At 50.9% G+C, this 19,876-nt stretch overlaps 1 protein-coding gene across 3 annotated transcripts; it reads left to right on the forward strand.

The window, feature by feature from the left end:
* The first annotated feature begins 131 nt into the window (after positions 1–131).
* Positions 132–19,518, forward strand: stk11ip (serine/threonine kinase 11 interacting protein). Of its 3 annotated transcripts, XM_018742871.2 has the most exons (25): positions 132–217; positions 1,206–1,273; positions 1,628–1,830; positions 2,109–2,183; positions 2,268–2,363; positions 2,450–2,557; positions 3,467–3,538; positions 4,522–4,651; positions 5,075–5,178; positions 5,281–5,370; positions 5,551–5,592; positions 5,671–5,841; positions 5,939–6,020; positions 6,163–6,549; positions 6,639–6,838; positions 6,921–7,031; positions 7,742–7,898; positions 9,052–9,212; positions 9,410–9,805; positions 10,289–10,386; positions 12,156–12,334; positions 15,265–15,349; positions 17,172–17,245; positions 17,354–17,574; positions 18,300–19,518. In XM_018742871.2, exons 2-25 carry the CDS (start codon positions 1,207–1,209, stop codon positions 18,438–18,440), a joined length of 3,450 nt encoding a protein of 1,149 aa, XP_018598387.1. In that variant the 5' UTR covers positions 132–217; position 1,206; the 3' UTR covers positions 18,441–19,518. The 3 variants fall into 3 exon arrangements, with proteins under 3 accessions (XP_018598387.1, XP_018598369.1, XP_018598378.1); XM_018742853.2 differs by having other exon boundaries at positions 5,551–5,841; XM_018742862.2 differs by having other exon boundaries at positions 2,109–2,144; positions 5,551–5,841.
* Positions 19,519–19,876: the final 358 nt, after the last annotated feature.

Below are 19,876 nucleotides of genomic sequence, written 5' to 3' on the forward strand. Positions count from 1 at the left end.
TGTACGGCACGCTTTGATTGGATCTCCTGAGCCCGTCACGCGAGGAAGAGGGTGCGCATGCGCATAAGGCAGGTAAGGTTTCCGCGTGTTTTGATTGGTCCTCCCGGCCACTGTAGTTTCAGGAAGTGAGCGTCACGTGACCACAAGCGTTTTACTGAAATAACTGTCAGAAGAGGAGCGATGGGATTTAGGCGTTAAATTCTCACGTCGTGGAAAGGTGAGAGGTTCAAAGTTTTATTAGTGAAGTGACCAGGTTCATAGGACGTTGGTGTTGTGTTTTTACGCGTTATAATTAGTTTGCCGTTTTCACGTCACATCTCACATGATCTGGACTGGAAATAATCTGTTTGTGTGCTGTCAGTGTTTTGCTTTTCAAAAACGGTCCGTGCACGAGCTCCACACACAGCGCTCGTGATGCGTCTCATTCCCGCTTTCAGGCCATTAAATGAAATTTAAATTAAATTGCACTGACTCTGTAGCGTGAGGTTGTTGCCGTCCTGTCTTGTTTACCGGGCAGCGTTCGCTTTTTACTGCACGTTCACGTTACTCAGTTCTCTAGTTTACTTTTTCTTACTTGCATCACTGCCGTATAAATTCATACGCTCCTGTTTGGACGCGTAGTCCTTCCTCATCACGTGGGCACAACGTCTTGGGCTGTTTTCTCCAGTTTGATCGAGGTACCGTAGCGTAGCGTGTGTGGGAGAAACTCAACAGTTTTGGTGCAGAAGTGAGAGCACTGTGTGATCAGGAGCTCTGCTCGTCGCTCTGTGTCCTGTGAGAGCACAACTGGAGTGGCTGAGTCTCCCTTCGCACCTTGTCTGTCCCTCCACCACTTCAGTGACGAGGAGCCATTGCTCAGCTGGTTCTGTTAGCTGTCACGCCCCCTGGAGGGTCAGCGCCGTGCTCATCGACACGTTTGCCTCCTGCCTCCCTTTCCACTGTGTTGTTTTGGTCTCATCTCATGGTAGCGTTTGAGAAACCAACAACCTGCAAACGCTGCTGCTGCTGCTGCTGCTGCTGCTGCTCAGAGGTCACCCTGTGTGTTGTGGTGGACAGAGGCTAAGTACCACAGTGTTAGAGCGGAGCTCAGACCCCGCACAGCATCGCTCTTTGGGATGGAAGCCTACCAGGTGAACTCACAGGAGCGGTCCCTGCTGCTTCACTGGGATCCAAAATCGGTGGCTGTGCTCCTCTTCCCCCTGCAGGATGGCGGCCCCCCCTGCCGGCCAGATGCCCCTCGTGCAGAGCTTGGCGACGCTACTCAGGGATTGTGGTGAGTCTCATCCGCTGTGTGTGTGAGCCCTGCCACGCGTCTGTGTTTCGTTCCCTCTGGGGAAGCTGGCCAGCAGGTGGCGCAGTGCTCAGAGCTACTCTTGTGCTACATAAGGGCCCAGGTTTGAATCCCACCTCCTGCGGTTAGACCCTTGATCAAGGCACTGACTGCAAAGTGAAGTAAAAATGGCCCTGCTGTATGATCAGGTAAATGAAAATGAAGAGGGTTGTGAGTCTCATCTGTCAAACTGCCGTTCGTTCGCACAGCACTCGTACGCTAGAGTTCAGGTGTTCTTCCTAGATGTGTGTGCGCTGCCTTCTCATCTGATGCCCTGTGCTTGTATGCGTCTCCAAGGCGACTCTGTCCTGAACGGCACCAGCACTCTGACTCTGAGAGTGGGCTGCCTGCAGCACCTGACCCGGCTTTTCGAGCAGTACCTCCTGGCCCGGACCCACCAGCATGGCTTCTTGGCGCTACCCTCGCACCCGGCCGACACAGCCTCGCTGCTGCAGGTGCAGTTCCTCTTCGACATGCTGCAGAAGACGGTCTCCCTCAAGGTGCGTCTCCCTGGCTATAGCCCACCGTTCCTGGAACTGCAGACCAGAGCTCCACCAACCTGTGTTGGTCTGAAAAATTGGAGCAGCGAAAGGTGGAAGTGACAAGTCAGACTGCTGTTCATAAACATGTCCTTGAAATGGGGGGGGGGGGGAAAGTCATGAGTTATGCAGTGTTGGGTGTTTCTGGGTTTGTGTGGTGTGCTGTTCAATATGCCCACTGGGTGGAGCCATTGAGCCAACTTCCCTTTTTTCTCCATCTCTGCCTGTTCTGAACGCAGCTCATCAGTCCCCCGGGTTCGAGGATACAGTCAATGGTGAAGATCTTTCCCTTCAAATCTCTCAAGTGCTTGGAGGTAGAGTCCTAGTCATCTTTGTATACTTATGCCTCATATCTGACCAGGTGTCTCATTGCGGTGTGTGTGTGGTCGGTCCCACAGTTGAAGTGCATTCCCCCCCACTGTCTGGAGGGCTTGCGGGCTGTTTACTCCCAGCTGGAGGTGTTCATCTGCTCGAAGAGCTTGAATACCTTGGAGGTGCGTGCCATGCTGTTCCCCTGCCTTAGATGGTCCTATTTGCGTATGCGTGCATGCTGACGTTCACCCCTCCCCCCCCCCCCCAGGAGATCCTGTCGCTGCGTGGAGGAGACCTTAGTTCTGCCCTTCCCTGGCTTGAGCTCCACACGCTGAACTTCAGCTACAACTCCATCATCTGCCTCGACGAGTCCCTGGTGAGCCGTGCAAAGAGTGCCTCCCTCTGGTGGTAACTCGGAGTACTGGGAAACGCACAAGTACCAGAGGAGACTGCGGTGTTGCTGTATACCTGTACCTTCCTGCTCTTTCTACCGTTCATCTGCCTGTCACCAGATATCAGAATGACTGAACAGTCTGGTGCATCGCAACGTGTTTTTAAGACTATTTCCCAGAATTAAAAGAAATCGGCAAAGCAGAGCACAAATTGTTGAAATTAAATCACTTAATTTCAGTATACTGGGTGGTGGTTTCCCCCCCCACCTTCAGATGAACTGGTAAGGAAGTGCTGTAGACACAGCACAGCCTTAGTCACTTTTCTCTTGAGCGGTTGATTAATTAGCAAAACGAAACCCAGACGAATAAATACTTTAATGAAACATTTCACTTCATCAGGAGAATCACTTTCTCGAATCTTAAAATATTTAAGTGCACAGTGGGACTTGTTTTCTGTCCTCAAGCTTTGTCTGCCTCACTGGGATTTTTGGGGCAGAATAGTTTACAACTGAAACCAAGTGACTGACTGTTTTTCAGTGCATATTCTCATTTGCAAGAATGAAACTAAATGCAGAAAATGTTTTTGGTGTTGTATTTAAATTTGTTGACATGAAACGTTTTACATATGTCAGATGTTTTAACTGCGTTAATTATGCTGTTATATAAATGAGTAAATCAGTTGCAGTAGAGTGTTGCTTTGGAGAAAATCATCCAAGTGAATAGTTTATACATGAGGACTATTGCTTAGGAATGATGGGACCCCTCTCCCCCCCCCCCCCACTGAGGTCATGAGATTGAACTCAACTCTTATTTAACTCTGAGTGTACAAACAATACATAATAACCTTGGTGCTGCAGCCTCTGGACTTGACAGCCTCTTCTTCTCCCTGTCAGGGTTTACTGAACATCCTCAAGTCTCTGGATTTGAGCCACAACAAGATTCAGGACTGCAGTGAGTTTCTGCTGGTATGTTGAGCCTACGTGTTCGTATCACAGATCAATAGACGTTATGCATAACCCATGCATCAATAGGTGTGTTTGCTTTAGAGCTCCTCTTGCAGCCAGCAGGGAAGCATTTCGACACAACATCATGGGACATGTCTGTTTCACATCACCTGCCATTGTAGACCTCATCCAAATAAACTGGGATCTTTATGGAGAAGCAAGCTGGTTTCTGGTAGATGTAATAGGAGGAGCCATGGGGGGGGGTACAAACTGTGCTTATGAGAATTTTCTAGGACATTTCTGAGTGTTTTCATTCATTTTATAAATGCAATTCAATTCTTAAACTTTCATGTTTTTGTCACTGCCACCTGTTTATCCTCCAAACCAATAGGTGGCAGTAGAGCACTAACAGAAAACAGGTGGTCCCACACCTATAGTAAACAATTTATTGGACAATACAGTGGTTTCTTGCAGTGTTGGCTGAGTCATGGATTTTCAAAAATACAAACATTTTCAGTTTTTTTTTTTTTTTTTTTTTTTTTTTTTTTTGCTTATTTCAGTTTGTCCATAGAAGTGCAAAGACAGGCTGTGTTTACCCTCGGAACTGATAGACGGCAGTAAAGAACACCCAAAGAGGGGTGCGGTGCTTTCTTAATTCAACTCCCTTCACCAGTGTTTCCAGATCAGTTGTTTATGGGATCAATTAGTTGAAAACTGGCAGTTTGTGGAGATGTACTTGGTAATAACAAAAGTTACTCCCCCCCTTCAAACTTAGAAGGATCAGAGGTTCTTGCAGACCCTACCAGTGAATGACTGCAGGGACATCTGCATTGTTAACCCTTAGGTTCTGACGTGATTTAAAGTCAGTTTGGTGTTCTGGTCGAGGCGCTGCATCCCTCGGGCCTCGGCGACGCAATTTCTACCGATGTGACTTCATTGACGATGCTCGACTCGCGGGCCCACGCTGTACAGGTTCCATGTTGATGACCCTCCTCCTTCTGTAGCCCCTTGCTGAGTTGGAGCACTTGAACCTGGGCTACAACTTCCTGCAGAGGGCGCCTTTGCTGGGCCTAAGTGCTCGCAACAAGCTGCTCACGCTGGTGCTGAGGAACAACGAGCTGGAGACCATTAACGGTGAGCTGCATTAAGGGCTGCAACCCTCCCTCTAGCTGGGCTGACTGCGGATCGTCACTGAGATGGGGACTGTTGGAATGCTGACGTTCAGGGTTAAAGGTCTTGGACAAAGCAGCTGGTTTCCAGCTTTGTCAGGAGCGAGCAGGCCAAACTGCGGTCCATCGAGTTCCACGAAGAGCCTGTATTTGTGTTGGATGGGGCCCTGTGGCCCCAGGGTGCGATCAAAGGCCCACCTGCCGCTGGGAGCCCACGTTGCTGGTTTTGCGTTACAATTCCAGTTGGGAGTTTTGAGCAATTAGCAGGAGAAGCAGAGCAGACCTGTGTGTCGAACCTTGTACATGGGAACAGAGAGGGATGTGGAATCAGTCTTTGTACCTCCAGCCCCGTGGAAGGTATGGTATTTTTATGGTGTGTGTGTCATAGGTGTGGAGCAGCTCTGCAATCTGCAGCACCTTGACCTGTCCTACAACCTGCTAGTAGAACACTCGCAGCTTGCGCCCCTGTCCCTGCTGCACTGCCTGCGCACGGTGAGTGGGCTTTGTGCCCCCTGGTGTCTGTTCCAGTGCCCAGACCTTTTTCTGTTCCCTCCTGGCTGCGTCTGACTCCCTGCCTCACCCGCCCTCCCTCAGCTCCACCTGGAGGGAAACCCGCTCTTCTTCCAACGGAGTCACCGCATCAGCACCGTGGGACACCTCTCCCCCAGGGCAGCCCATGTCCGGGTAAGGCTGTGCGCGCGTGCACATCATACAGCCCAGTGAAGGTGTATGACACGTGTTGCCGAATGGAGCGCTGTCCCCCATACTGGACTTGTTGTGAGAGCGCAGGTGTTCGGCCCTCGCCCCCACAGTCAGTCTAGGGTCAGACTGCTCACGTGGTCGTCTTCTCTCTGGGTCCCGCAGCTCCAGCTGGATGGCCGTCCCCTGACCTCCTCCGAGCTGGTGGTAAGTGCTCCCCTGCCCACCAACTTACCTCATCTCTGCTCCCCTCACATCTCTCCTGTGGGATGTCTGTCTCTCCAGCATCTCCCCAAGGCAGTGCAGCTCATTGGACAAGTGGGGCGGACCACACCTCCGGTTGCCATGGTGCCAGAGCGCGGGACTCAGGAAGTGTCGAGTGGGGCAGGGGAAATGAGTGATAGCCTCTCTGTGAGTGAGCCAGGGGTGTCGCGGCAGCGGAGGAAGAAATCCAGGGTAATCCCACCTGTTTCTGTCTGAGCCCTGCCCTTCTCTACCTGAGTAGCTGTATGAATGTGTCCCCCCCGCCGCTGTTCGGTTCACTCCCTTTCAGAACCGTGTGAGAGTACGGCGGGCGAGCATCTCGGAACCCAGCGACACGGACTATGAGCCCAGAAGCTCCTCGGCATTGCAAGGTGAGCTGGGTGCCGCTCTTCTTGCCTGGGCCTATGGCAAGTGGGATGTTTTTCTGGTTCAGTGCAGCCAATCAGATTGCTTCAGGAGTGGAGTGAGTGTGTCGCACTGAGGTTCAAGGTTCTTCTTGTCTTTGCTGTGAAGACATTGTCCTGCATCACCAGAAGGACATCGAGAGAATGGATGAGTTCCGTGACCAGCTGGGTGAGGACTGGCTACGCTACCAGCACCACCTGGAGGGGGTGCCCTTTGCAGCACCGGATACAAAGATGCCTCTTGGTCCGGTGGATTCCTCCAGTGATCCAAGTCAGCAAGGCATGAGGCCCCAGGAGGAGTGTCCTCCAGCACTGATGCTGTCCTCAGAGCCCACAGAGGCTGCTGAGGAGCTGGAGACGGAGTCAACCTTGCAGTGGCCCGGCCGCAGCCTGGACAACATGGAGTCCGCTCTGGAGACAAGCCTGTCCCTGCCCCGGGGTCTCGAGCTCATTCCTGCCTGTGAGGAGGAGGAGGAGGAGGAGGCAGAATTCGGAGGTGAGGCATAAATCCCACTCCATCAGGGAATGAAGTGTGTCCCAGAGATCGAGGGGACGAGAGTGACTGCTCTTCCTCCTCTTTCCCAGTGGACGTGTGCCTCCCCCTGCTGGTCGGGCTTCTTCCCGAGGACAGTGATGGTCACTTGAGGTCCACAGGACCACTGTTCCTGCGCATCAAGTCAGGTCATGCTCTTGAGGTGGATGTGCACACTGGTTCCGTGCTGACTCGGCTAGAGCTGGACAGCCTGCGAGAAGTCTCCATCTCCGAGGCCATGTGGACAGACAAGGTCAGGGGTTATTGGTCAGAGTCCATTCAAGGGAAAGGCAATGGTAATGGGACTGCTGTGTAAAGTGTTTCTTCTCTGCAAGGGGGAGGAGCGACGTCTCCCTGTGCTGGAGCTGCACTTCAGCTACATCAGCCGACCACGGCGGCGACGACGCTACGTTATGCTGGATGACGACCCCCAGGGGGCGCTGCAGGTGAGCCTCCTGCTGTGTTCTCTGCCCAGTTGCTTCCATTCTCATCAGGTTATGTGTTCGGTTCAGGAGTGAAATGTGGCTCCCCATGTCCCTCAGAGCTGCTGAATCCCTTCCACATCTGACATTGAAGAAGGGTCTCGAGCCCATCTCTTTGAGAGCCGCTTCTCTCAATCACCTGACACCTCCATCAAGGAGTACAACAGCATCTGCTGTAGTTATTTATGTATTTGCGATTTGAATGTCTCTCCTATAGGAGCTACTTAAGAGATGTGAACCAACAACATGGTGTCTTACTCATACAAGCTGTGTCCATAGTCCTCCGTGTGTCTAAAGCTCTACGTCTGTTGATGGTTTACTCTGTTTACATTCAGCTGTGTCTAATGAATATACAAATGTAAATTTCTTGCATCGCTCCGCTGTCAAGAGGTTCAAAAGCCCCGCTGGCTTAGCAATGTCCCCGAAGCCCAAGTTGGGCTTTTTGATGAAATTGCTTGAGATGCTGAATTCCCGTAATGTGAGTGCACATATCTGGCCTTATTGTCGGGAGTAAGTATGACTGACCTGTAGGCTGCAGTTTGCCCCCATGCTGAAAGACGATGAAGGAAACTAAACAGGTCAGAACAAGGGGGAGAGGGCTGCAGTGTGTTAGCACTGCAGGGAGTCGATCATCCTGTAAATCGACACTGACCACAGCCTTGCTCTGGCCATAGGCACTGGCCAGCGTTTTGTCGCAGATTGCCGAGGGCAACGGGCAGCAGGCAGCAGCAGAGAAGGACCAGCCCGGCAGTGCCCCTCTGCAGTGCCTCAGGTGCCGCCAGGTGTTCCAGCAGGGGTGGAGCCAAGAGGCGGAGCCTGATCCCACAGCAGGTGAGCTTGGAAGGGAACGGTGACGGTGTGGCCCCGCCTCGTATGTCCAGTATTAACACAACTGATGTACTCAGAGCTGTACTCCATGTGCAGCTGAGACAGGTTCATGCTCCAGGTGGGTGTGCCACACAGTTTTGCACACAGGTCACACTGCAGACAAGGCTTCTGCTGAGGTGTTGAGTGGCACATCAGCTTGGCTGCTGTGTGTCGTTGCAAAGACAGTTAAGTGTCTGTTTCTCGCTGTGTGGGAGAGGCAAACGGCTAATGGGAAGGAGCAACAAGCCTGGACATGACGCTAGTGGAACCCGGGTACCTCATCCTTCGGGCAGTTATAGAGCACACTTCCTGACTCTGGCACCAGAGGGCAACACTGACCTCAGAGGAGCACTGGTTGGCTCGTGTGTGTGTGTGTGTGTGTGTGTGTGTGTGTGTGTGTGTGTGTGTGTGTGTGACTACAAGTCATGGGGGTGGGACTAGACGCAAGTGGCTGAACCCTCAGCCCTTGACTGACTTGTTTCCAGTCCTCCTGCTCTTGGAACTGAAACCACTTGTTCTTCTACTATGTTTGGCTGGTAGCCTGGAAGCATGCTGCCTGGGCTTGTTTTTGGGCACTTCTGTTTTCTGCTGTCTGACAAGGGGGAACAGGTCATGGTGACAAAGCACTTTGCTGATGCCTGTCAGATGTGGCCATGTGCAGGGGGTCCTGGGGGGGGGGGGGGAATGCTCTTCTCAGAACCACCAGGACATCAGGAGACTCGTAAAGGAGCGTTTCCTTCCAGTAAAAGGCACAGAAACAAGTGTTTTCTGTCTGACCTCATGGGCTAGTGTGGTGGGGGAGAGGGGATGTGGTGGGTGGGAATGTTGGAAAAATTTAATTCTTATCTTGCCACCAGGTTATGACCAGTAAAAGGTAAATAAGTGTACTTTCAGTGGTCTTGCATACTATACTGTAAGGTATGTTAAAACAGATCATTTGTAATTGCTGTTAAGTTCTTGACTGATCCCGTGGTCCCCGTTGCTGAGGTTTGAGGAATGAGGTCAGACTCCTGCATGGCTGTGGTCCCCCCCCACCCAAGCACTGATGGTATGCACTGTCCCTTTTTAATGTTTGTATTAAATATTTTTCCATGCCCCTTTTGTTCTCCACCTCTAGCTGATGGAACCCTCCTGTGCCCCCAGTGTGGCAGTGACCACGTGGTGCAGCTGGCTGCACAAACGGCTCCGGCCACCAGCACGCCGGTCCTGGGTCATTCTGAGGCAAACGCAACAGCTGGAAAGTTCTTTGGCAAGGCGCCCCCCGCAGGTGATCACCAGGTACTGTCGGCGCTGCTGGGAAACGAGGCAATTTGTGCAAAGTGCACAGCTGTGTGACCCATCAGAATTTCCTGCATGCTCAGCAGTGTGGTTGCTTAGATGATGGAACTGAGTACCACTTGACAGACAGGAAAGGGTGGGGCCTCTGGGTCATGACCAATAGGAGTGAGTGGTACTCCCCATGTCCCTGAGTGCAGGTCCCTCAAGCTGTGGAGAAAGAGCAGCAGAACCCCAACTTGGAGGAAGCGGACTTGACTGACACCTTTCTGACAGCCAGGAGCGGCACCTTCTACATCGGCAGCGCCAGCTATGAATCGGATGGCCTGCCTGGGTTCCAGAGCTCCGCCCACGCAGACTCGACTGCTCCACTCCCTGCCGAGGGCAAGGACGACCTTGACACCAGCTGGAAATATTGCTACAGTGCCCCCCAGCTGCAGTTCTGCCCCTCCCCTCCTCCCGAAGGGTCCAGTATAAGTATAGCACAGTTTGACCTGTCCTCGGAGGACTTTGACGTGGTGGACCATCGCCTGAAGCTCTTCCTGGACGTCGAAGTGTTTGAGGATGACTCTGAGGAGCTGCGCTGCTTCTTCAAGGCAGGAACCTCTGGACCGGAAGGGTTCTTCTGCAGGGCCGCTCTCTCGCACCTGTCACTTAACACTTCTCTTATTTATATATTCATTAGTTTTAGTGGTGTCTCACCTGTGCCTAGGACCCTGGCAGCTTTGTTTGTACTCAGTCACGTGTGGTTAAGTGCACAGCTCCCTCAGACCAAGAATATGGCAGGACCCCCTCTTGGTTCAGAAAGGACTTCGTGATGGTTCTGGGCTTACGGTGCGTGGTCCTGCTTCTGGAGCTCACCAGCCAGGGCAGTGGGGTGTCTTCTGTAGCAGGGGTCTCGCAGACTCTCCAAAGTGCCCCGGGGATTCCTGTCCTACCCTGACCCGACCCACCCCATCTCTACTGATCAGCGTTCAGGGGCACCCTGGTGAAAGTGTTGCAGTGTAAATCCTGTGTGCCTCTGTAGGTTGGTGACCAGTGCGGAAACACAGAGGTCAGCGTTGATCTTGTGCCCTCAGGTGTCTGTGGTAAAGCTGGGTGATCCCGAGGAGTTTCCGACGCTCCTGGTGGTCTCCGATCAGCACTTCTACTTCCTGGAGATCGGCACAGACACACAGTGAGTGGTGGCTTGCATCTGGTTTTCTGATGTTTTTTGCATTTGTTTGCTCTATTTTGAACTCTATCATAGTTAGGAATTCTTGTTTTTACACTAGTGTTTGTCACTCTAGTTACTGCTCCCACAGCCATGAGGCAAGTCATGCTGCTCCGACGTGTTCCAACTTGACAGTGTGATAACCGTTCTTCGTCCTGTTCGTGCCGCTGATAAGAGGGTTCATTCATGTCATCTGTTTGGGAAGTATGTGGTCATGTTACCTGTCTGCAGAGCACATGCCACTCCTTGGAGCCAATAATCTAATCCAATCTGATTTTGTTTTAAATGTTAGAGAACATGGAGAAGAGAGCAGTAACAGTTATCAAGAACTATACCTGACATACTTGTAGTGCAAGTTGCCCCACTAGAGCAAGTAGGGCTCATGACATAGCCGTAGTGTCAGGATTCGTCCTCTTATGCAAATGAACTGCAATCTATCCACACTTAGTTTGTCCCTTTTCTGAAGTGAAGTGCTATTTGATTTGTGCACAACTTCTCTTCCCTCCTGGGAAGAAAAACCACAACGGCAGCCTGTGAAACTGGGATCTGTACCCTTTTTACTTTGATACGGTAGGTTGAAAGTTTCTGTAAAAACGCAGATCAGCGGTATTATCATTTATGCCAGGAGCAGGTTGTTGTCCAAGGAGCACTTGAGCACCAGGGCAGCGCTGTCACTCTGTAGCTTCCAGGTCTCCAATGTGCTACAGGTAATTGAATAAAAAGCAAAAACATGGAAAGTGCAGCTAAGAGGCATTCAGTGCTTCCATGTGCGTCCACTCACGTTTGTGTGCGTGCATATGTTGTTCACAAATACCACACTCACCTTGGATGGATGCTCTAATATTGAGTAATGGTGAACCCCTCCCACCAAATTCAAAAACTCCATTTAAAGTGGGTAAAAAGGTTTAGTGTTTAAAGCCCAGGTAAAACACATGGAGCTCCATACCTGCTGCAGGAAAGGAGCCTTTCTGTGCGTGCGTCTAGCTGAAAAAGAGCACACTTGTACAACTTTTAAACAAATGTCTAAAACCTCCCTCGGGGGGGGAGTTCTGTAGATGTTTTTCTAACGCGACTTGAAACTGTTGAAATGTAGCTGATGGCAATCCTGCATTGGATAAGTCATTATTGGAATTAATCCATTACTAGATGAAAACATAACACTGAAAGTAAAAGTAAAAATTCTGTTGTAACAAAATATGAAAAGCATAAAATGTTACTCTTTACTCAAACAGTAAGGTAATTTTTACTGTGTGAACTCTTAAGTGCCTTGCTCACAAGTCCTGTAGCAGGACTGGGGGCTCAAATCCAGGCCCATCACATGTGAGACAGTGTTTCCCACCACTTTTTCTGCAGCGGGGCCTAATGAGTTCTGATCCGGGACAGGTTGAGTTCTGGCCCAATCTCCTCGTCCCCTGGCGTGTCTCGCATCCCTTTGCTTTGCTCCACTTTTCGCCGGAACCCTTCCAGTGTAACCGTGCTACGTTTCATTCCGACCTTTCGGTGTCACTGCGCTGGTGCTCCAGACTGTGCTGCTCGTTCACCCAAGTCGTAACGGCTCCTCTGAGATGGCCTCTTCCCTTCTCCGAGGACAACTTCACTTGATGATCCTTCTTGAATGGAAAGAATCAATGTTGAGCGCCACAAATCCACTCTTGTTGTGGCAGCTCACTGGTGCAGTGTGTGTTCCTGCGATGATGATGATGATGAAGAACCCATGGGACTCTCCTCGGCAGGGGCCAGCCGTGCGATTGGCTGCAGAAGAGGGAGCGGTATGGTGTGGCACAGCTGCGCTACCTGGAGGTGGGATTGGGCTCCCAGAGCATTCATATGGAGTTCGAGGAGGAGGGTGCGAGCTTCACCCTGCTGGTGCGTGACAGCAGCCGCTGCAAGCGGTTCTTCAGCTTCCTCGCAGGCAAGTGTACGCACAGAAAAGGGCAAGCTCCCTCTGCTGCATCCCATGCCTGCACTATCCCCCCACCCCTCATGAGCGAAGTTCCAGTAAAGCAGTGTTAAGAAGGTTCATTAGAAAAAGCAGAACGAAGAGGAGGCAGAGGAGGAGTGTGATATGGTGCTTCAGTGCTCGGAAGTGTATTGCTACGTGCACTGCGTGAGCTGCGAGTATATCCTCGGGCCGTACTGTCCAGCACCGACCCGGTTGTCCGTCCAGCAGGCAAGGACACCAGGTCCATGTAGCAGGTTGATGAAGGACCCCCCCCCCCCCACAATCTCACATGGTGACCTCTGATCTCCTGCATGTTGTTGCCCCCAGCAAAGTTCCTACCCCTGCCGTTTACCGAGGCTGTGTGCTTCCACACAGCAGCTCTGTAGGAAACACTGGTTCTTAACCCTGTGCGTGTAAGAGGTATTTACTTCAAGCCTCAACTTCCTGTTTCAGTGGCAGATGAGCACACACTTATACTCTTGGACTCTTTCCCCCATCTCTCTGCTGGGGTTCGAACACTGCTGCCCTGGTGTGCTGATTTCACGATGCCTTCTCCTCCCAGGGCTTTGAGGAGAAACATAGTAATTGAGCTGCAGCTCCTTTCTGTGTGTCAGCTGTGGCAGGAGATGTGTTCGGCGTCGTGCTCCAGGCCTCGTCCGCAAGGGCTTTGGCGCGTGCCAGAGCTCAGGCAGAAACCAGTTGACACTGCTCTTGCACAAGATGCTCCAGATGTCCAGCCCAGCACCCCGACGCCAGCAGGGTGTGGGTTCCAGCACACGTGGGTGTGGTACTGCGGTGTTGTGAGGCATGTCTGCCTGTGGGAGGACTGGAAAAACACTGCTGTCCTCGTTGTTCATGTGTGTAATGCTGGACCTCTGAGAGCTGCTTTACTTCAAGGCAGATGATTGATTACATTAGAAACGTAACTACTTACTCCATGTACAGTAATAACTGTAGTAACACATCTCAGCATCCCTCAGCTTTGTGACACCCCCCCCCCCCCTCCGATTCTCAGCAAAATGAACAGCTGTGCTCTTCTGCAGTGGAGCTTTGATACTTGTGATTTACTTTCTGGACACAGTTTGTATGGCTACAACTGTGTGTGTGTGTGTGTGTGTGTGTGTGTGTCCTTGAAAAGGAAGGGGGGGATGAAATAAAACACACAAACATAGCCTGTGCTCTGGTGGTAGGGGGAATTGCCCAGAGTGGGGGGTCTAGGGTTTCGACCATCACCTGGAGGACTTTGCTCACCTGTAATGGCACCAGGTGAGTTTGGTTCCGTGGTCGGTCGGTTGTAACAGGAGCTGGACTCCTGGAAGGACATTCCGGTATCGGCAGGACATTTCCGTGGTGCTCGCAGGGAATCTGGGTGGTTCAGTGGAACACGCTGGGTCTCATCTGCCCCGGGGGCCCAGGATGGAGGAGACGTTTGTGTTTGTTCACCACGCTGACCGTATCGCTTGCAGGGTGCGGTCGTGGTGCTACCGCTGTGAAGACGGCACTCAGAAAATGGACTCCATTCCATACAAACACACCTCGGGTTCGTGGGCACAAACTGCGTCGAACAGCAGGTCTCCTCGTCTCGTTTGATATTTGACTCTCTTCAGCTTTTAGGACAGAAAACAATGGCAGAGAAATCGGGCGCGTGGCCCCTGGGGGGTCTGGCTGGAAGCCAGTTTCGTTCTGCTACTGTTGTCAAAGGTTCGAATTTGTGCTGGAAGCCCCTTCTCTCCAGCACATCTGTGTGTGAGGCCAACTGAAGACCCCTTAGGGGGGCGGGGAGTGTTACGCTGTTACTGTTTACACCCACGGATCTGTATGCGTTTCCCGCGGCTGAAGTCCATGTTTCAACGCCTTCTGAGCCAATAGGTGGCAATACAGAGCAGTGTAGGACCACCTCCCTCCAACTCACTTCCACGGTGTTTGCGTGTCGGTCAGTGACAATATGACGACGGGCACTCGGTGGTAGTCATACGGTGACGTTCAATACATATCTGCAGTATAGGGAGGAGGCGCAGTTTCTCTTGAGCAGTGTTCACTTGGTATCCTTTACCGTGGCACTTAAACTATTAAACGGCATTCAAGTGCTTCTGTTAATGTCGCTTACCATCAATCGGCTTCGTTATCGGCATCTGTTGGGGTCGCAATCTTCGGTCCGACCCACTAAGCTGTGCCCTGAGGCTGTGTGAGAGACTGAGGTACATTGCATTGTGGGAACAGTGCATCCATGCTCTCGGTTGTGGTCTGGCACACCGAGGTTTCACGTGTGTCACGTATTTTCAGTTGAAAGTACAATAGAATAGAGGCTTAATTTTTTAATCCTTTTTAATTTAAACTCTGAGCCAGGTACAGTAGTGAGGAAGCTATTTATGTCCAGTCCCATGTTTGCTGCTGCAGCCACACACAACTCAAACTTTATTCAAGAAGAAACTGCAGGAAAGCAAAACTGTAAAATGTGTGGACTTTTTTTTTTTTTTTTTTTCCCTCCTCCCTGTGATATTGGGCATATTTTAGGGAGAACATGGGATTTAGTTGAGCGAAATTGGAATTTCCCCCATAAAAATGAACGGAATAAGTTATTTCATGAACTGTTTTTTTGAGGAATGAATTTGGGCTGCATGTTGGAGAGGGGGTGGGGTCAGTCGGTCTGTATATCCGAGAGCAACCAGAGGGTGAAGTGAAGGACCGGTAGGTAGGGTGTGAGTGTGAGTGTGAAAGACACACTGTCGAGCGCACACAGGCTTCTCTGTGTCCTACAGTCCTTTTTAGGCCCGGCTCAGCACCCTTGTCTCCGAGTCATGTTCGACAGGTTTGTCGTTTCCAAAAAAAAAGCCCCCAAAATAGTGTTGCTTTCTCATGCGCTTCTTCCATCGCTGATCTGAATGTCTCCACCGACGCAGGAATTGCACGCGAACTGGCGCCCACGTCGGAGAGCAAGCTGCAGTCCATCTCCACGACCCGGCTTGGCCCCCAGCACCATCTGTGGTATGTATGTGTGCGCATGTGCTCTCCGCCTCTGTTTAAGGAGGCAGTCCACCTACAGGTCCAAGAACTGCACTCCCCATGCTAGTTTGTCATTGTCATTAAGCAATTTACAGAGAATGGCAGGAGCTCAGTTGGGATGTTGAGGTTTTGGGGGCGGGGCCTCTGTTGGCCATGGAGTCTCCCTCCAGTCAGTGCCATCGCTGCTCTCAGTTGCAATGGTGTAAGAACGGAGCCGGAGAGAAGTGTCACACCAGTATGTTCATGTCCTCGTCTTGCTGTGGGACATGACAAAATGTGCCCCAGAAGTGTGGAAAAGTGTCACCTGAACAATTGCTTGAAAGACTGAGAATTTTTGCTAATTTAATGTCAAAAAGATGCAAAAAAATTGAGAATTTCAAATACTACTTCGCAGCACTTTGCCTTTCAGTTACATTTATTAATTTATTAGATTCTCTTCTCCAAAGTGCCCTCTAAATCAGTGTAAACAAACAGCAGGCAAAGCTGTAGACACAGGAACCGCCATGTTAGGTCACATCCTTGCAGTAGCTCCTGTAGACGTGACATTCAAACAGCAAATACATAGATCACAGCAGATGGTGTTGGACTCATTGATTGAGCAGGTGGTCTGGAGATTTGGTTTGAGACCCTTCTTGGATGAATAAAGGCTGTCTTGGAAAGTGTGAGGACCTTGAAGCACCAGTGAGAAGTCCACACAGGAGCACTGCCACACTCTTGTTTCACTTCCTTGACATGGAGTAAAAATCTGAGTTTACCTCTAGACTCTGTTCATGAAAGGTGTGGAGGAGAGGAAGCACAGGGAGCCAGTGCCCATCTCCAAGTTGCCCATCTCAGAGTTGCCCGTCGTGTTCCGGACGCTCCAGTCACTGAGGGAGGTGGCTCTGGTCACATACATACAGTTGAGCCCTCAATCTGCTGCCCCTTTTTGTTCCCCCCCTTTTTTCTTTCACTTCCCCTCCGGTAAAGCCAACAAAGGCAATGAAAATGTGGAGCTCTTTCCACAAGAGGACTGAGTCTTTAAACACATCTTTTGTGGAGCCACTTCTCATCTCAACTGCTCCAGTTCTATGTGCAGCTACTGGCACAACATGTGCTAGGGAACACTGGTTCTGAACCAATGATCGCTGTTCGAGGACCGTGCGTCCGTGCGAGGCACTTCTGTTTACTCTCTTGTAAGTTGCTTTAGAGAAAAGTCTTAGTCCATGTTCTGAGTGGAACTGGTAGCGAGGACCACTGTGTGGATTCTACACTGGACTCTAATGTACAAACTTGCTGGGACCACAAATGTAACTCTGCCCCCCAATCCTTTCATAACTCCAAAGTGACTTTTGCCAAGAGGTTACAGTTGAAAAGATTAAAAATACACATGTACCTCCAAGCATTTGCTCCTTAGGTTTTGCAGATTCTCACATGCCGATTAAAAATGTCAAATTAACTTCAAACCAGTATAAAGTAAATGAAAATGAATGAAATGTGTCCAAAAACTCCCATTCGGTGCTGAGTGTTTGCAGCCGACAGGAGCTGTGAAGGCTGGGGAAGTGAGTTGAACTAAGGTGGTGCAGGACAGAAATGCTAGAAAATGAGAAAGTGGTGAATGTTTGTGTCTTTGAGAATCCAGAACTGGGTCGATAGTAACACAAGAAAGCGGCGTGTTGTCATGTTCCGGTGTTCAGACTCCTGTTGTACCACAGAAATATTGCCACAGCCCTGAAACAGGAGCGTGGCAATGAAATGCGGTACATTTACTGTGGTCCAAACCACCCCTCTAACGCAGTGTGATGTTAACTTGCTCTTTGTTTTCCAGGCCTCTGGTGAGTGATGCTGTGAACCCAGATGTGCAGCTCCAGTTCTTCTACCTGCTGGCGTTCATCAAGCAAGGTAGCTCATTGCCTCTGTCCGTGTGGCTTCTCCTGGCCCGCGGCGGCCCCTTGGCCTGCTTCTCTCTCACCCAAATTGAAGCGTCGTGCTCTCCCCTTCTCCTTCCAGACGACGGGTTGAGCCCGGTGACAGTGCTGGCCACTGAGGAGTGTCTGTACCTGCTGAACGAAGACCATCAATGGTGCAAGAACCCAGCCGGTGCCAGCGGGACCACTATGTCCCCCGGGGACAAGGTCACAGTTCGGGAGAATCAGCCAATCAGCTGTGTCAGCTCTGTTCGTCGGTTTTCCTCAAACCCTCACCGGGTGGACATTACACTTTACGATGAGGTGGGTTCTCCTCTGGAAATGTCCCGCCCCTTTTCCAGGCCAACAGAACAGCTGTCGGCACAGGGGAGCTCATGGTCTGTGTGACCGCAAGCACTTCTCCGAGCAGAAGGACAGGAGCAGCTGTGCGAGGTGATCAGTGTGAAGCTCGGGAGTATTTTTCAGAACCTGCTCAGGTGTCCATGTGGTCAAGGCTGATTCAGTCACTCATGAGCTCGCTCATGATGAAGGCGCGTCTGCGATGCAACCGCTGCCGTTTGGGTTCCCTCCCCTAGAGGGAGGAGCTTATGTCTAGTACCTTCCATATGTCCTCATAGTAGCTGCTGAAATGTCCAAAAATGTCAGGTTCTAAAACGACACACAGTGAGTCCTTTGTTATAATTACTACAATGAATTATGTTTTTCCTTCATCTGACACTTTTCCCCAAAGTGGCGGTTGTCATTGTTCGTACACTGATTTACCCATTTCTACCGCAGGCTCGTTGTCACTGTCCATTTTGGGCAAATACATTGATCAAGGCTACTACAGCAGGAGCTGGGATTCAAACCAAGAACCTTTGAGAAACACACAGTGACGGCTCAGGTCGAACAGCATTAGCTTCCTTGTCAAAAAGGAACGGAAGAGCTCTGGGTTCAGCTCTCGGGTCAGGAACCTGCTGCTGAACCCTTGAAGGGGTTGAACAAGTGTGTGTTGTCATGTTCAAGCTGTGTTTTTGTGGCACCTGCAGGTTCTGAAGGAGGAAAAGGTGTGGGCTCTGAAAACGGACAGCGAGGACTTGACCCAGGCCCTCGTGGATTGGGTCAGGACCCACTGGGAGGCCATGTTCGGGGTCAAGCTGACGACCAGTGTCCAGGAGTCGGTGTCCTGAACCCCGAACCACCCGGTGTGGACGGAGAGGGACACGCTGCCGCTCCTCAGGGAGAGATGTGTGAAAGAGCAGCGGGTTCGAGACTGCTTGGGAAGCACCTCTACTGCAGGAAGAGATGCTCTCTACCCAGCATCCTTTGCTCTGTCCTTTCTTGACAGATAGCTGTTGTTTGTTTATTTTTTGCAAGTGACCCTATATTTTTCTATGACATTGTAGGGGATCTTGTGAGCGTCGAACAAACGGCGCACAGTGTTTTCCAGAGGTTTCCATCCTTCCGGCCGGTGAACGAGCACGGAGCTCTGGTGGCGGGTTAGGCAACTGAAGCCACGTTTTGGACGCAACAAGTAGTTTCCCAGGCCGAACTGTCGCTCTTGTTAGTTTTCTTTCTAGCGGAGACGTCACCACCCAGCCTGTACGTGAGTGTGTTCCTGTCCTAGGATGTGAACCGTGACCTTCTGGATCACAAGCAGCTGCTAGTGTGTGCTGGTCCAGCAAGAAAAGTCATTTTCTGCAGAACTAGTGAAATGTTGCTGGAAACTGTTGGCTCTAATGTTGGTCAGAAGAGCTGCAGGTGGTGGTGGTTTGGTCTGTGGTTCTATCTGCTTGAGCTCTGACCTCCATCTCCTCCCTTCCCACTCCTGGGAGGGGTCCTGCTGTTGCACCATTGAGCGGGGGATGAAGTGCACATTGTGTCAATTATTGTGAGCAGTTTGGACTGAGCCCCAGAGGACAGACATGCGTCCTCTCATGGTGTCCATGTCCTTCTGTGGACTTGCTGCCCCCCCCCCCCCCCCATGTGGCACTTTGGGACCGATCTGGAGCCACAGCTATATCTTTCACCAGGGACAATGCAGCAGTGTCACGGTAGGTGGTGCTGTCCTCAGCTGAGAGTGAGGGAACATGCGAACGGAACCAGTTGTCTGTTTCAGTGCCTCTTGTACCTTCTGTCGTTTAACGAAGCATTAAAATGTTGATGTGATCACAATTTTTTCCGTTTGTTCATGTTGTAATTCTAAATACAAAGTTTGAGTGAAACAATATTCAGACTGATTTTTAAAATATACTGTTATGATTTTTCCTCCCCCCCCAGAACTGAAGTGTCTTTCTTAGCCACTCAATCTTTGTTTGTGTCACCTGGATATTGGCAGTTCCTACATTTATGTAGGAGATGCTTTTCCCCAAAACAACTTCCACTGAACTCAATGTAGTGTTACCAGCCCACACACCTTAGTCACTGCAGTGACTTACATTGCTAGATACACTACTTGCACTGGGTCACTCACCAATACATCAGTGGAACACACTCTTTGTCACTCACCCACTATGTGGCAACCTGAACAGCAAGGCTTCGGACTGGGGGAGGAGAAACCAGAGCACCCAGAGAAAACCCACACAGACATAGTTGAGAACAGGCAAACTCCACACAGACTGAGCAG

Source organism: Scleropages formosus, chromosome 12, assembly GCF_900964775.1.
Source record: "Scleropages formosus chromosome 12, fSclFor1.1, whole genome shotgun sequence".
NCBI lineage: Eukaryota > Metazoa > Chordata > Actinopteri > Osteoglossiformes > Osteoglossidae > Scleropages > Scleropages formosus.

Bases quoted from the DNA above. Each gene is read 5' to 3' on its own strand.
- stk11ip (XM_018742853.2), top strand. From the start codon at position 1,207: ATGGCGGCCCCCCCTGCCGGCCAGATGCCCCTCGTGCAGAGCTTGGCG. The intron at 9,806-10,288 runs GCAGGAACCTCT...TTGTGCCCTCAG, and splicing joins AGCTGCGCTGCTTCTTCAAG to GTGTCTGTGGTAAAGCTGGG. The intron at 17,575-18,299 runs GTGGGTTCTCCT...TGGCACCTGCAG, and splicing joins ACATTACACTTTACGATGAG to GTTCTGAAGGAGGAAAAGGT.